This window comes from Squalius cephalus (genome assembly GCF_949319135.1).
Source record: "Squalius cephalus genome assembly, chromosome: 20".
Classification (NCBI taxonomy): Eukaryota; Metazoa; Chordata; class Actinopteri; order Cypriniformes; family Leuciscidae; genus Squalius; species Squalius cephalus.
The window spans coordinates 24,373,164-24,391,197 of NC_137141.1; the positions used below are offsets into that span (position 1 = coordinate 24,373,164).

Here is an 18,034-nt window from a genome sequence, read left to right on the forward strand (position 1 = left end):
TAAAACCTGTGAAATGCCAATGAATGGTAGGACCATCAAGCAGTTTTTTAGTATGGAATTATGGATTACCCATTAAATAATTTCATTTATTTATTGGGTTAATTGAATTTAAGCACATCTCCAAACGTCAGGACATGTGGGCTGTGGGCCAGTGATGCAAATAGACTGCAGACGTACGTTATCCCTTACGCAATTAAATCCTTTAGTTTAGATGCAACACCCTTAGTCTTGAGACAGAGCAGTCACTGATGTTGATGGATGTGAAGCAACAGAATCAGGAGTGTTTTATACATTTTAGCAAGAAGACATTTCTGCTTTAGTAGCAAGGGAGATTTAGCATTTCTAAAACACAATTCTATTGGCTACAAATTGGCCTATTGTCACACTTGAGTTCATAATTCAACAAGGTTCCTATAAGAAAAGGTAAGTTCCTGTAACTTTAGTTTGACAAACTGTTTAATTGTCTTATGTGGTGATCCAAATAAGGAAGTAATTTAACTGGGTAAATTGTTTATAATAATTGAATACTGGGTAAATGGCTAAATTCAATGGCTATCTATACTAGCTATAATGTATGTGTGTCTGTAAATAAGCAGTATATTCATTTTCAGTATCATCTCAGGAACTGAAGAGAGGAAAGAGATTAACAAATGGCATACATGCATCTTGATTAGCTTCTGGAACACTGAATTGAAACCCTGTTACTGTATTATTACTGTTTTATTTGAAATGCAAAATATGAAATCTGTTCTTGCTTAGCCTATTAAGCACAAATGAGCATTCAAATTGTGATCCAATTTGACTTTTTTTAATAAAGTTAATTATTTAAAGTCAGACTACTAAAAAGACCAAAGCTATAGCCTACTAAATATTTTTTAATAGGCCTATTGAAATATTTGTTTACATGTATTGTTATATATATATACAAATAAAACAAATATTTACATAAATACTAATTTGATAGCCTATATATTTTACGTTTGTTCAAGCAAGTTCAAATTCCCCATAAAATAGGCCCTACAGTCATATTTGTGAATTTTGAAACCAGTGTTTGCTTTAAAAACGTACATTTACTGGCCTTACAACGTTAATGTCAAGTGAACAAATTGAACAGCTCTGTAATGAATTATCTCCTTAGTAATATACAGTTCAATCACATCTGAATAAAACAGTCAACTGAATGAAAAGAGTAAGCTATGGTTGCTTATTCAGACAAGACTATAGTCGAGGCAGGTTAGAGCCTAATAGCCTACATTTTGTGAAGTTTTTAACGGTTCTCTAACAGTAGGCTATAGCTTGTTTTATCTGTTGTTTTGTTCTTATTTACTAATTTTCCTAATCTAATTTAACCCCGTAGGACAATCCAAGCAAACATAAATGGAAATTCTCACACGGTTGTTCCCCTACACGAAAACGGTTGCAGGTCTGAAGACAGCTTTAACCCAAGTCCTGAGGTTTAGGGAACCGACGGCGGAGTCTGGTAGAAATGCTACTCATCTTCCATCCGTTAATATCCACCGACAGAGCCAGACATTTCGCGGGCAGCTCCGCACCCCCTTCACCTGGAGCGTGCTAAAGCAGAGGCGCAGCTCACGCGGGCTTTTTACAGCGCAGTTGGCGGGAATTGTGTTTCAATTAATGTCTGTAACGGTCGCTGATGAACGGAGTCTCATTAGTAGGCCTACATCAGCACTGAGTAAATGTGATGGATTGACGCAGTCTTCGTGTAAGACTTGTCGTGTGATCGCAAAAGAGATTTAGACTAATTTTCTTTCTTTTCTTTTCTTTTTTATGAGACTTGTTTTTTATGCTTAGACTCTAGAACATTTAGTCTAATTGTTTTAGAGATGCCACTTGGTGTCAGTAAAGAGTCGTTTATAAAATAAGATAGGCTACTAGAAATCAATAGGCAATACAGGCAGGGGTGCCAAATCCTCCTGGAGATCCTACCTGCAGAGTTCAGATCTATATTGATCCAACACACCTGTCTTATCCTCCTGAAGATCTTAACTAGCTTCAGTTGTGTTTGATCTATTGAAGCTGCACTTTGCATGAAGGTAAGCCTAGATCTCCAGGAACAATTTTGGGCACGGGCAGGCTATCTAATTCATGATGGAAAGGGCTAACTGCTTTATTTTAATTTAAAGGACTGTTGCACTGTTTTAATTAATCATTTGTTAAAGACAACAAAAAATTATTAGTTTGATAGGCCTACACGTTTTTATATTTTGAGCATGTCTTGTGACTTTTATACAATTATAGCCCTACAAAAAACATTGTTTGCCATGGAAATGTATCTATTGTACTTGTTTGTATTTTGTATTTAGTTTGTATTTCAAACTATGTATTATGTATAAAATATCGATAACACTTTACAATAAGGTTCATTAGTTAACATTAGTTAACTACATTAGTTAGCATGGACTAATAATTAACTGCACTTATACAGCATCTTTGTTAATGTTAATTTCAACATTTACTAATACATTATTAAAATCTTGTTAACATTAGTTAATGCACTGTGAACTAACATGAACAAACAATGAACAGCTGTATTTGAATTAATTAACGTTAACAAAGATGAACAAATACAGCAACAAATGTATTGGTCATGTTAGTTCATGTTAGTTAATACATTAACTAATGTTAACTAATGAACCTTATTGTAAAGTGTTACCAAAATATCTAACATGTAACCACTCACTAGCAGCTATGCTGCAAAATCTGATTTGCAGTTGACTTTTGACCTTTTTTTTTTCATTACAGTTCCTCTGTCTGAATTTCTCTGAACGCTAATAATAATTAACATTTTAAGAAATAAACACAATCTACAAATCAGAAAAAACATGGCATACAGTAATTTTAACTCATCCTGACAGGTTGTCCTCTGGACCCAGGATTTTCAGCATGGGGTCCCCTGGGTCCATTGAGAAGACATTGTCACTAAATTGTTAATTATTTCCATATACACTGTAATAAAAGATTTGTTTATATTAATAGTCAATATTATTATGAAGTGCTTCTGAGGAAAAAAAAAACAGAGGGTACTAGGTCTGTAACAGTTAAAAAGAAAATAAACATCAGGTTTTACCTCTATATAGCCTAGTATACCACTAACAGCAAAATATATTTTACACACCTATGGGGATATTTTACTGTGGCAAATATGCTTACTATGATCTACACTCACAGAAACTTTAATTTCAGTCTTGACTTTTCAAAAGGAGTTGCCATTTCAGACCCACAGTTAATAGGCCTATTTGTTTAGAGTAGCCTAGCATGCATTTGAAAAAAGGCATTATTGCAAGCTACCGGTACTTCTAATAGTTTGCTTTTACATGTATAAAATGTGAAACTAGTGAGTACATTTTTATTTCACTTGTGTGGATACAGAACCGTTTGAAACTGATTCACACTCAGGTAAACAGTATAGAGGCTAGCCTAAATGGGGCATGCATGTGCAATGCATAGGGGCTCCATTGTGCCCCATTCTTTGAAAATCTCCTTTAATAAAACTTTATTAAAAAAAAAATCAAAAATTATTTAAAAAAAAAATATGAAAGGAAACTTTTTTCTTTAACTTTTGTTTAACATTTTTAATCATTTTATCATATCAATATCTACCGCTCACCCTCCGACTACTTTATTAGCGACATCCAGCAGTACCGGTATGTTATTCCTGAACAACCGCTGAAAACAGCTAACACAAGCTCATCCGGGTTACTGAAGTCAGCAGCGCAATACGCTTGCTATGAATGTGTTTTCTTTGTGGAAGTTTTGCTTTTGGTGAGCTGATAAAATATTAAAACTTAGTCAAATCAATATTTTGTGTACAGTTATTCAATTATGTCATCCAGTGTTGTGGACTCGCTCTCTTAATTAATACAAACGCAGCTGCTGCCATTTTGTGCCTGTTTTGTACACTGTTGGATTATAAAACAACAAACAAGAATGATTTTAAAACAGTTTAATCTGACAAGCAATTCCCGCACACTATCGTAACTTGCAAAGAAGTATTCTTTATTCACACAACGTTTCGGTCACACGACCTTCATCAGGAGTATACAAATGTTCAAATTCATCTCTTTTAAGATAAACACATGACCAATTACCAAAGCTCCATCTGTAAACAATCAAGCTCATTAGGAGTATAAAATTAACATCACATCATAAACAGTTACAAATTATGATAGTTACTTACAACAATCAATAAAGATCCCACTGTAGGTTAACAAGATCATCTAATACACATGATCAACATGTCGTCATCAAACAGCATCAAATTGTTACAACAGTCAGACTCCATAACCACTCAAACTCATTGTGAATACATAGTAGGAACAACACATCATTCAAAACCATTACATCACTATAACATTACATTAAATGTTTTTTTTAAATTAAATTGCTTGTCTGTTGAAACGATCCACCTGGTTGGTCTCATTAATCCTACGCACCTATCAATTGCAGGTGTGCGATGGAGTTTGTTCACTAAAACAGTTTAATCTCAAATCAATATCTCTTATCCCCATAATTATTTATGTGGCGAAATGCTGTGTAATAAGTGGTATGACTGTACCGGATCCCTTAAATGTCCGTCTACTTGGACTTGCCGCGCTAGCAACTGCTCTCTCCGCGGAAGCTTTGCGTTGTTTAAAGAGCTAATAAAATATTTCGACTCAGATCAATATTTCGTGTCTAATTATTTACTAATGTGGCAAGTAGCCGTGTAATAAGCGGGACCTGATTACCCTATCGGGGGTTTATTCTGAGATAACAACCGGTATTTCATTTATATGAGGAAGACTATGCAGTGTTATTTAACATTTGATTTTTCTGTACCTGAATATTGCCTTCCTAAAAATCTTAAAGCTGTGTTTATTTCATTTGTTTAATCTTTGTTCTTTTAAATTTGTTTTGGCCATTGCTTGTAAGTTTATTTGTTCTTGTTTTATTTAAATTTCACTGGTAGGCCTATCTAAAATTTGGTAGCTTATTTATTTGAATAGAAGGTGCATGGGTCAAAACAACAATGGGTGGGGGGTGGGGGTGGGGGTGGGGGAGGGGGATGGGGATGGGGATGGGGTGTAATGAGTGGGGGGCGCCAACCAGGGGGGTAATGTTTTAGAAAAGACTGAAGCTTCCCTGGGCGCCGCCATTGATTAGCAGACCCTCACCTGCTGTTAGCATTCCATTCATTTTGGCGTCACTTTGACAGCGAATAACTTTACATCTGAGGTGTTTAAAGACTCCATTTGTCCATTATTTATTTCTAAAGAAACACGAAAATGTATAAAAGGCTCCATTACCTTGTATCTTACGTTGTGGCCCTGTAGAAGCAGTTTTTGTAAAAACAGGCTAATGATTGCGTCATAACCACGCGACTCTATGTCGCACAGTAGACAGATTACCGTATGGACAGGAGGAGAAGCTCACGGGCAATCGGGGGGACGTGGAGGCAAAATGACAAAATAATTAATCAGAATACTTAGCAAAAGTTTATCCTGCTCCTAGCTCACGGATACCTCCTACTCACACTCTCCGTCTCTGCAAGTTTCGGAAGGGAATGATTCAGATTTCTCTTGGCACAGCTACTAGAAGACAGACAGGTTGCTCACGTCACATCTACGTCGTCAAGCTCAGTTTGAGTCTGCGCAGTACGGTCAGCCATCAGGAAGTGAGTGCTTCTAATTGACTTAACTTTTCTCCTTTGAATCCAAGGGGTCGCTGTGTCCATTTCTTTTACTGTCTATGGCACCAACACTGACGCCTGTGCTTTAGCAGAGCGGAGGCAGCGCGCAGGCCTATGGTGAGCGGGAGCAGCACACGCCCGTTTTGCTTTCACACTGGCAGTGTTTGTCGCGTACAGCTTTTTTGAATACATAAATATTGATAGGTAATTGATACCTGAATTATATTTATTATTATATAGGCTATTATCTGCATATTTATTACATATTAGCACTCATCTCCATGAAAAGCGTTCTGCAAAAGAGAAAAACTTTACGAAATCATTTAGATTGTTGAAATATCTGATACATATTTAATTTACAAACATTACCCATCATAAACATCTTAAAGATAATTCATGAATGTCTGTAGGCTAATAACAAACAGCAAATGTCTTAATATAGACGTATAGGCTATTGTAGCCTAAATGAGAAATTCTCAACAAAAAAATAATAATTCAACAAAATCATTCACATCATAGATGTGAATGTGTGCTATATAAATCTGTCTATTCTATTTACCTTTCTATACTGAGTTGAGTTGTTCGCTCGTGGGCCAGGGAAAGGTTGACAAAAACACTTTTAAATGACTTACCATCGGCACCAAGCCACTGCAACTTCATCCCATGCTTTTCCCTTTACCTGCAAGTCTTTATAAAGCATAAACTTTATGCTTCTAAACCTTAAATTAATCTGTAACTTAAGCTAACACAATAGATATCATCAATGCGCTTTTTGGGTAAAAGTGCTGTGTATTTTGGCCATGATCACTTTATTTCACCGTGAGCGGCGCGGCAAAAATAGGATCGGCGACGAAACGATCGCGGCACTGCTGCTTCTGCTCTGCTCCTGAGACGCACCGCTTTGCAAACGCGTGCAGTGTGAAACCGTCGTGATCTTGCAAAACCCCCTAAGCAAATGTGCAGTTGCGCCCCTGCGCCTTGCCTTATTGACCCCGTCGCGTCATACTGGTGGTGAGAGATTCTAACTCTAGGAGTCCAAAGTAACCAACAACATGTGATATTCACATAATCAGAAAGTCTTAGCCTACAACGGATGGAGAGAAGACGTCTTCAGAAGTCCCAGTCATGTCAGGAACATCACGTTTCAAATGCTGACTCTCAGGGAAAGATAAGTGCTCGTTCTAACCTTAAGTGTATTTAGGGATACAACTCCTTTATAAGGGAACTTAACTTCCGAGCACCGGCGAAATGAAGACGGACGGCGCTTTTTGTCGGTTTGTTGGTCCACTACAAAAACATGTTTATTTGATCCTTACTTTACCGATCTTTTTCACAGCCTTTACATTTTTCGTGGATGTGTTTACGTTACACATTACACCTTGTAGTGAGAATGTAGCGAAGTCTTTGAACCACAGAGTGGACATTAATATTTCCAACATCACAGCAAGTCGGACGGAGAATCACAGCGACCCCACGAGTGTGAGTAGCCAAATTAAGATTGCACAATATATAGCCTATTTAAAGCGCAGCACAAATTACAGCTACTGTATCTGTTTTGCCACAGGGTGACACGTGTCACGAGACTAATAATTTTTCTCATGGGAAAACGACATACATGACGGGTTTACTTATCGGCTCTTTATTCGGAGGTGCTGTATCTGACAGGTTGGTATTCGCCCCTTTCTGCCAGACGCTGTTGCGACTGAAGCCTACGAGTTAATAACAAAAAGTGTATTTTCTCCCTCCAATCAGATATGGAAAGAAATTACTACTCATTTGCTGCTCAGCGGTCCATGCAGTCGCTACTCTGATAGTGGCATTTCTGCCGTATGTGTCCGTGTACCTGACTGTCCGCGGCATCAGTGGGGCAGCCTGTTGTGCCATTCACATCTGCACCTACAGTTTAGGTACAGTAACGCTTATGTGTCTTCTTATTCTCTATCCTCCTGGGACCCAAGAATAGACTTTTGTCCACTGTAGTGGACATTATATTTTAGTGAATTTCTCTGACATCATACATGTCACATGACACAACCTGGGTGTCCTGTAAAGAGCACATTCAGGACTTTTCAGAGATACCAAATGTTTGGAGGTTTCACCATGAAAACAACTACTCCTCTTTAAAAATGTCTGACATTAATTTAGTGATCAAATGTAGCATTCTTATGGAAATATGATAATATATTGTAATTATAATTTAAATTGGACTACTTTTCAAATTGTATTTCATAAAACAACATCTCAGGAAAATGTTATAGGGTTTCAAATAAAAAAAATACTTTCTGTTACAGAACAGGGCGTTGATTTCAAACGTGTCCACTGAGGACATCAGGACTTAAATCATGTTTATCAGGCATTTTGTGAGACACAACAAGTGAATGGAAATAAATTATACATCAATATTCCTATGAAATATTAGATATTATTACTCCAATTAATGCCAATTATTACTCCAATTATTACACTTCTTTTTTCATTAAATGTTGCTCCAAGAACACATTAATGTGCAAATTAGATACAGTACATTGCATTGAATGGGAATATTAATTTATGGCCATTTTACCCACATATTGCATAAAGTAAAATGGTGTATCAATTCATTCCGTTATTTCTTTCATAACATAGTTGAGAATAATCTTTATACAAATTTTGGTTGAAAAAATCCTGAAACCCCAAAATGTATTGGTGACTGAAAAAAAATCCCATTGTTTTTGCCTATACATATAATTTCATGTCATTTTATTTTTTAAACAACTTAGTCCTGGCGTCCACTACAGAGGACATAGCATAACATATGAATAAAATATTATTTTTCAAAAATGTTTTTTTTACCATTTGTTTATTGTGCTCTAAACAGTGTGATGACATGGAAAAAAAACTAAATTCACAAAACTTTTTTTTTTCTGGGTCTCAGGAGGCTATTAACACTTGGAGGACAACAAATAGACCATTTAAAATAAACTAGAATAACGGTGGTCAGTCTTGCACCTGGAAAACTACTTTTCTACAATGTAAAAAAATACATTTGTTTTTACATTGCTTTAACTCATCAAAATAAGTTAAGCAAATTTCAAACTTTATTATAAGTTATACAAGATTCAACTCATTTTTTTTTAAGTCAGTTTAATGTAATTTAAGTTTAAATGACTTAAAGATCCAAGTTGAGTGTACTTAAATTTTAAAGGCTATATCAGAATTGTACAACATAGATTGAGTACAGACTATAACTTGACAATGAATTTATGAGGCCTGATAAAAGTGCTTATCTGGTTTCTCAGGGGTTGAATGGAGCCTGCCCAAGTATCGCATCTGGCCCCCCACCCTGTTTTCTTTCATCTTCAGTCTGGGAATGATGGGATTGGCCGGTGTAGCTTTCTTGACCAGTGACTGGATGCAGTTTTATCTGGCACTGGGCATCCCTCAGATCCTCTTTCTGCCTCTTTATTTGTTAGTAGAACAAACACAAAATCTTCAATGCATGTTAAAGTGTGTTGCATTATTTATTTATTTTTGCAATTATTAGTTTTCTTCCAGAATCTCCTCAATGGCTGCTTCTTAACAAGAGGATGAAAACATTAGAGGGCTATCAGAAAAGAAGTCCTGAGGACAAACACTACTTGGATCTTGTAAGACGCAAAGTCGTACTCTAGAATTGCTCAAATGTTTGGAAAGTGCATGCAACATGAAAACGTAAATTGTACATTTCTTTCATTCACAGCTTTTGGAGTCTGTGGACATTGAGAAGCAGAAGTCACTCACAGAGAAGACCTCCACTAAAGCAGTGTCTAATTTCGCCAACTTTACATCACATACTATACTGCTGCGCCTGTTTATCATGAGTTACATTGGGTATGGAAGTTTAACTCTGGTAATGCAATTTCAGTTATCGTTTTCATTTTCACTTTTTGAAAGTACGTTGCTGTATTTTAAAAGTAGCATGCGTGTTTTTCATAGATTTGGAGGATTTTTAAGTATGTGGCACAGGTGGGAGGTGACCTTTCACTTTGAGGAATGTCTTACTGGAGTTGTTTTTAAAAGCTCAAATAGTTTTCCTAAATGACATAACGTTAAGGGGCTGTTACCAGCAAACCCCACTGGCAAGTGTGACTGTAAAATATTATTTGATCAATAATTTATAACAACATATGTTTTTACATTGCATTAACTTATTACTTAACTTAAAATTAATTTATTTTTAAAGTCAGTTTAATGTAATTTTAAGTTTAAATGACTTAAACATTCAAGTTGAGTGTACTTTAAAATTTAAGGCAGCAACTTTTTTTTTAGAGTGAACTACCACTTTGCCTTGGATGTTTCCAAACTTTATATATCCTATATAGTCCAGTCATTTTATGAAAAAAGGTTGAACAAATTGCAACAGAAGCAAACTCAACTGATTTTGTATCCTCAATATGTCCTGAGTAAGAAAAAATACCCAGAAGAATCCCATTAGGGGATAGTTTTGAAAAAGACCCAAATATAGCCTATTCATACGCCTATTCATTCTTTTTCTTACGTGTATAGGGTAAACATTTATTTTATTAATTATTATTGCAGAGATGGGGTTTGGGGTTGGGTCCGTGGGGATTCACTTTTTATTTTGCCTACCTTTTGTCTTCTGCATTCTCCTTACCATTGTCTCCTGTTCTTTCCTCAGACTCGTCCCCCAGAAACAGTCCCACGGACCCAGCCCAAAATCCCATCTCTTAAAAATTAATAAAGGCTGGTTTCTAAAGTACTTCTTCCTGCCTCTATGGTTTAATGCTCATGGGTAGCCTAAATGGGTTCCATTCAGACCTTAACATTAAGTATTTTACTGTTATGTGTCAACAAGATTCAACAAGACATTTTCACCTGGCTATACCCAATGTTTAGATCTGTTGTGGTATTTAAGCAAATGAGCACATACGTAATTAGATTATACACCGTTTGTCCATATTAACAAACCATTAAAAAAACTTGTTATACATTTTTTGTTTGTCTTGATGCAAGTAATCAACACAGTAATTTTCATGGTGATATCTAAAGGTTAAAAATTTTTACCCTATTCACGTAAGAAAAAGAATGAATAGGCGTATATGAATAGGCTATATTTGGGTCTTTTTCGAAATTTTCCCCTAATGGGATTCTTCGGGGCTTTTTTTCCCTTACTCAGGACATATTGAGGATACAAAATCAGTTGAGTTTGCTTCTGTTGCAATTTGTTCAAGGTTGACCCCCATTTTGGCTTAAAATGACTGGACTAATAGGCTATATCAAAATTGTACAACATAGATTTAGTACAGACTTAACACAATTAAGTTGATTGTACTTAAAAATTTAAGGCAGCAACTTTTTTTCAGTGTTGGAAACATTTCTAATAATTTATTTTCTCTGTAACTACTGGCAATATCTGATCATATTCATAGATATTTCTATTATCCACACAGTCCTTTCACACACAGTTTTCATGTTTTTTTTTCCACAGTTTTGCATCTGCCCTCACTTATTATGGGATCTGCTTCAGTGTGGGAAGTTTTGGTGTAAATATCTATCTGGCGCAGTTTTTCTCTGGACTGTCAGAGGCTCCCTCTTTGCTGCTTCCTTTTCTGTTGAAGCGATGGGGCCGTAGGCCTTTCAGCATGGGCTCGCTGTTCCTTAGTGGCATTTCCTGTATGCTGTCCCTCCTCGTTTCCATGTTCTGCGGTGAGAGACACTGTCTATGAAATACAGTCATCATATGATCATAATCTGAGATTGCTTAGTGCTTAGTGTACAGTAGATGCTATATGTGTAAGTTCATTAGAAGAATATCACTCTTACAACTGTTATTTGCAATATCCTCTCTTTCTGAACAGACATGCCTGCCCTTGTTATGACTCTGGCGCTGATGGGTAAGCTGTGTATGCAGTCTACAACCTGTGTCTCTCTGCTCTATGGGATTGAGCTGTTCCCAACTGTAATAAGGTACACAATACCCAGACAGGCCTACCTGATAAAACTCATTATTGATAATTAGATAACTCGTCTCTAAGTTCAAAACACACCTTAGAGTCTACCGTGGTAATGTTCAGATCTCGCAATCATTAAATGTGCAAGGACAAACTTCTTTGTAAAGTGTGGACTTAAATAAAAATTTAGACCATTTGCAAAAAGTATTACAGCTCCTAAAAACATTTTAAAATGTATGTCACGTTATGGTGCCGAAAACAACACGCACGAACTAGGAAAATCTATTTAAATGGTCTTTAATAACAAATCTAAAAATGCATAGGAGATTGCTTGAGATTTACTGGATAATATAACAAAACAGAAATAGTGTTAATTTTGTCAGCTATTTTTAAATTTAGTCTTAGTCTTAGTCCTGTGTCAAACATACTTTTATCTTATTTAGTCAACCTTGTCCAGTTTTTGTTTAGTCAAGTTTTAGTCGACTAAGGAAACCAACAAGGAGATTAACGAGGCTAAACGGTAAGGAAAGACAAGAAACGCAGACACATGAACAAAAAGACAGTGAAACCAGACATTATCCTGACAGTCTGAGTATTTGCTGATTTGTGAGAGTATTCAGTACTAATCAAAAGAACATCTGTGGCATTTCCTGCACTGTTAGAGAGATATTGGATTGTTGATCCACAGTGCGAGACGCAGGTAGACAGAGTAAAATATGCTGATTCATGGTAGACATTATAAAACACTTTTTTCATCAGTTACATAATATTGTGTGCAAAGTGGCAGTGGTGTGTATGTAAGCAAACAGCACAGTACTAGATAGTAGATCAAAATGTTCACACACTTAATCTGAAATGTTCAGATAAGTTGTTGTTGCACAAGATCTGCTGTAATGTGTGAGAAGGCAATGATTGATTGACTTTAAAACACTGTTACAGAGTTTAACTGAATTTGATTAGTTAATAATTACACTCTTAAAAATAAAGGTTCCAAAATGAACAGCAATGCCAGAGCAGTGATGCCATATACAGGTAGTAGAACCATTTTTGGGTTCCCTAAAAAAAAACCTTTTTGTTTTTTTTCTCATTGTGAAGAACATTTTAATAATCTAAAGGACATTTTTGTTTATAGGCCATCAATGCCAATAAAGAACCATTATTTTTAAGAGTGTAGTTGGAGGCAATGGGAGCTTGTTCAAGGTGAAGTGTGCCGTTTTAAATTGAATGTAAAAAATTAAAACAGGTTTTTGAAACCTGTCATGACTTACTCATTTTGTCACAAAAAAATCCAGTAACTACATTAACTCTGAAAGTTTTTTTATTTTATTTTGTTGATTTGATATTGATTAACACACTCAGTTTTATCTAAATCTGAGAATAGTTGAGCTAATCCCATTTATCACACAACAAAACAGGAAAATTTTTATGTTTTGGAAGTTAATTTAAAAACACAAACTTTTGAAAACCGGTTTCAAAGTGCAAGTTTTTGAAAATGATAGCGTTATTGTCTCCATGTAAACTACAAAAACGTGTATTTGTGAAAACGGTGACGTTATGTGCATGCATATTAAGTGTTAAGTCTGTAGGCCCGTAGTGTTTCTTTACAAAGTGACATCGCCAACTACTGGCCTGGCCTGCATAATACAGCTTTTTTTTTTTTTTCGCGGATTGGTGTGAACGGGGATCGTTTTGACAATGTTGTCATCTGTACCCGAAAAACACAAAGGAAAAACGTTTATATTTTTATTACGTTGTTGTCGTGTAAACGTACCCCAAGGTTACATTACATTTACATCTACATTAATACGGATTCATTTGAAAACGGCGTTTTCGTTTCAAAACGCTCTCCTTTCACACTTGCGTTTTCCAAAAGTTTCTCGTCCACACTGAAACGTCGGAAAGTGATAAATTCACCTTACTGCGCATGCGGAAACCCTCTTAAGCTCACTGAGATGATACAGACGGAACAAGACATAATAAAGGGGGAGTTTTCAATTTGGTTCAAAATACAATATCGGACAGGTCTTCTTCAAAACATACCTCGTTGTCCTACTCTTATACTAAACAGTCTATACTACAATAGTCTTATACTAAACAGATTGGCCTGTCGGATCCCTGGAGGTCAAGATTTCCAACTAGTAAAGTGTTCTCTTTCTTTTCACGTTCACCGTTCATACTCGATTTCTTTCTTTTGGATGATAAAATGATATAGTCAGTATAGTCATTTCCGATCATGACCCCACCTCTTTGGATTTAAGGTTTCCACAAGTCAGAACTTATTCTAAACAATGGATAATTAGTTCACATTTAAAAAAAATAAGTTTTCTGTTTTTAGTTAAAAACGGTGTTGTGTAAACAACCCCTTAGTGTGGACAAAGCCTAAGAGAAATTTCAGTCAGAACTCAAAATGTGTAGTTACAGTGTTTTGCCTTTGGAGGACAGTGTAGCAGTTGCAAATGTTTCAATTTATGCAATGTTGTAATTTATTTATTTTCAACAAAGTACATTATTGTTCATGAAATGCACATTGAATTGAAGTCTCTTCCTCACTAACAAAGTGCTTTACTCTATGCAGGCAGAAGTGCGTCGGCCTGGTTAGTCTTTGTTACCGAGCGGCCTGCATTATAAATGCGGTGATGACCCCTGAGGGCGGGATCGCTCTGCCAGCTATGATCTGTTACAGCAGTGGGCCGATCATTGGTGCAGCCCTGTGCCTGTTTCTCCCAGAGACCAGTGGCATCCCTTTACCAGACACAGTACAGGACTGTGAGAAACAGCCCAGACTGAAGCTCTCATGCTCTGCATGGTGAGATGCATGAAAAATATTTCATTTTATTTAAAAAATATAAAAATTATAATATGACTTAATATATCTTTTAAGAATCAAAAATACAAGACAAAAAGATGACAATCATTGAACAAAGTAATTTCTGCAAACTGTCTTTGCTTTTAACATATTATCATTTAAATATATATTCAAATTAAATTTAGCATTCTTGGTCAGTGCCTGTATGTTGTCATTGTATATAGCCATATAGAAAGCCAATAAAGAGCTAAGTATATATGATACAGCCCTGAAGTTCTGGTAGCTGAAAAGCTTCTGTTTCATAAGCTACTGCTGATCAGGTTAAACAAACATGAACATGTACGGAATATTTTGAATTCCAGAGAGGTGAATGGGACAGTATGTCAGAATTGTGTTGTAAACAAGTGTGCAGCACAGCATCAATGTTAAACTTAATGGTAAATGTCATGCCATGATAGCTTTTTATTATCAGCATGCTATCTACTGTATATCAGTGTATATTACCAAAAGATAGCAACCCGTTTAAAGATATAAGGGGAAAAAGTTGCAGATAGTCCAAATAGTCAATATTTTAATAAGAAGAATAAATACAAATCATTATGAATGAATAAAATATGTGTTTTTTTTTTATGTCAGTTTGCCCATGAAGCATAAACAGGAGTCAGATGTTTCTTTTACCAAGGAGACGGACATGAAGAACCAAACGGAATGCAGTCTCCTCTCAGCATAGTCAACAAGTGGACACTGTTTCCTGTCTTAGCAGAAAGTGACTTGTACATATTATATTAAATTTCTTTTAATGTCTTTTTTTATATCAATTTTGTAAAAGTGAGTGTCTATGCTCAGGATGTCTGCGTTTCAAAATGATATTTTAAAGGAATTCTACTATGTAATGGTTTTTTGAGATGCGTCAATAATGAACTTTACTTCTGGATGAAGATACTGGAACATCTGACAAAACACGTTATTATGGAATCATTCGATGCTGCTATTGATAAATGCACAATTTGTCTTTATAGAGCTAAAAAAACGCACACATTTTTATACATTTTCTCCTTTGAGTATATAACCTTTGTTTTGTAAAGCTTTATTGACAAATTTACAGAATTGATTTCTCTTACATTTTGCTCTTGGATTTTTAAAAAGTTAAATGTTTACCTTCACAAAAACACTTGGGGGCAAAGTCTGAAATTCTTAAACAAGTCTTACAATGAAATACAGTTGGTTACATCATTGTTTTGAACAGCTTGCATAATATACCATGCAACAATAATACTACAGTAATGGCCATGTTTGTGAAGAGTCTTCAACTCAAGATATAATTTTTGATTTTATTAAAAAGGTTATTTATTGGTAATATGGTTCTGTGAACATCCATTGCACAAAGGGTTCTTTAGATTATTAAAATGATCCTCACAAACTGTTCAGGTTTCTGAGGTTCTTTGGGCAACCCACATGGCTTTTCAATGGCATTGCTGTTAAAACCTTGATTTTTAAGAGTGTGTGTGACAATCATTGGTACTGCAATGTTATCTACATGTTTAATTTCTCCTCGAGAATAAAGGCCACTGCTCATGCATGCTGGCTATGGAAAGTACAATTTTATTTTCTTAATATCAAAGACATTGCGCATATGGTTGTTTGCTGAAGTGGAATAGAATCATTACTAGAACTGAATTATTATGTGTCTTGAACTTCCTCCTATTTGTCTTTTAAAAAAACAACAACTTCCAACCCAGCTGCTTCGTAAATGAGTCACCAGTATTACATTTGTGATTTTTGGATGTCTTTACAGTTTCTTTATGAAAGTTTAACAAAGTGGTCACATATTAAGACCCCAGTACAGCATACATTTAACCTCACCCAAGGGTCCAAACACATTCAATCAGCTGAAGTCTTTCGACAGTAACAACTAATAACCAGTAATGTTATATTTTTCACTACATATATTTATAAATACTCTGACCTATATGTATAACTCTGAGGCAAAATTACATGTAGGTATAGCACGTAACTGAACATTCCGCTTCAGTTGTTTTTCTTTCCAGGTGTAAAAGAATTTGCATGATGCTGTTACAGAACATCATTTGCTTATTTATAGAGAATTTTTAACAGCTGTGCACAGAAAGTGCTTCCTTGATTGCTTTACTCAGGATAAGAAGCTTAGCTTGTATGACTCCTTGTGGGCAATTCATTATGAGCAATATGATTTATGTAATATAATATATTCTAACTTAATTTCTCTTATTTTAAGTTTTACACCAGCACCACAGACAAATTAATATAAGTTAAAAATGTAGGAAATTATCTTTATTAGAATTGATATACATTTATAGACATTTTAAACCAATAGGAAAACAATCTTTTGTGTTTACTTAACATTTGTGCAAAGAGCAATAAAATAAATTATAGCACAGAAAGCAATCCCTCAAACACTTCCTTAAAAAAACAAAATTTTTCAAAGTAACAGATCAAGTCAGATGTGTAGTTTAAAAGTTTACAGTTCATAACACTTTAAATAAGGCATCTTTATAGTTTTCATAACCATTTTAAAGCTTTTTGTTTGTAGTAACATTTGTTTGCAACAACTGTTCACTGTTCAGAGAATAAAAATGGCACAACATGCAGTTGTGTGTTTTTGCCGATGGCAAACCATTGTGCTATCATGTTTCAAATACCTGGAGCAACTGCACTTAAAATATCAAAATGTCACTTTTTATGCGTTTCAGTGATAATCAGTGTGTCTGCATAAAACTGTATTCCAGTGCAATCCTAAACTATAACATAATTAAAAATATAAATCTATAAAAAAGGAACGTTTGACTAGTCAACCCACATACCAATAATCAAACGGAACAAAAAATGGGGGAACAAATAAAATAATTCACCAGTGGCAGGAACATTGAAAAACACCCACTGTTATCCCTTCATACAACCCGTGAGAGGAACACTGACCTCTAGAGCTCCTAAAAATATACACCTCCTTCATAAACTTCATTTCAAACTGTGCAAAAGAAAAGGCCCCGCCAATGCCAGACATCATTTGTCATCAAATTGAGCTTTTCTTGGGCATCTTAAGTACTTCAGCTATAGGACACAAAATTGGCTGGGAAGATTCCAACCTGCCCTCGTAGTTCTCCCTCCCACCAGTCGTACTGGGACTCAGTTTTGGTGAGAACAGTGATGCGGTCTCCCGCAGCAAAGCTCAGATCCCCGGGCTGCTGGCCGCTGAACGGATGCACAGCTGTGACCACTAGAGCGCCGCCTGATGCTTGACCTACAACACAAACAGAGGAATTGTCATCGTCTGGTTGAAAACACTGTTTAGTTATTGCAGGATTTGAAATTCCAATTAATTACAAATCAGTGTAAAAGCAATTTATTAAATTTAATAATATAACTAATGACTCTCAAACTAATTCCTCGTTATTAAAGACAAGAAAACATTTAGTAAAACATATGCATGAACAAAAACATATATACAAATAATAAATTTAAAAACATGATTTTTTTTTAAAATTGTAATTCTAATTACAGCCATCAGCATGAAGGCTACTTAAAGCATAATATATGATTCCCAAATGATTAAAAACAATAAAATATTTA

General features: G+C 35.5%; 2 protein-coding genes across 3 annotated transcripts in view; one reads left to right on the plus strand and one right to left on the minus strand.

Annotated features, from left to right (window-relative positions):
- The first annotated feature begins 6,537 nt into the window (after positions 1–6,537).
- LOC307148484 (solute carrier family 22 member 6) lies at positions 6,538–16,160 on the plus strand. Its single transcript, XM_079854079.1, has 10 exons — positions 6,538–7,171; positions 7,257–7,357; positions 7,445–7,599; positions 8,971–9,139; positions 9,216–9,318; positions 9,411–9,541; positions 11,160–11,377; positions 11,530–11,638; positions 14,198–14,428; positions 15,065–16,160. Exons 1-10 carry the CDS (start codon positions 6,941–6,943, stop codon positions 15,156–15,158), a joined length of 1,542 nt encoding a protein of 513 aa, XP_079710205.1. The 5' UTR covers positions 6,538–6,940; the 3' UTR covers positions 15,159–16,160.
- The window catches only part of sh3yl1 (SH3 and SYLF domain containing 1), a 29,559-nt gene continuing 27,032 nt past the window's right edge, over positions 15,508–18,034 (minus strand). Inside the window, exon 10 of one of the 2 annotated variants that reach the window (XM_079854080.1) lies at positions 15,508–17,705. In XM_079854080.1, coding sequence (XP_079710206.1) covers positions 17,512–17,705 — 194 coding nt within the window. In that variant the 3' untranslated portion in view covers positions 15,508–17,511. The remainder of the gene's footprint in view (positions 17,706–18,034) is intronic. The other variant, XM_079854081.1, reaches the window with a different exon arrangement.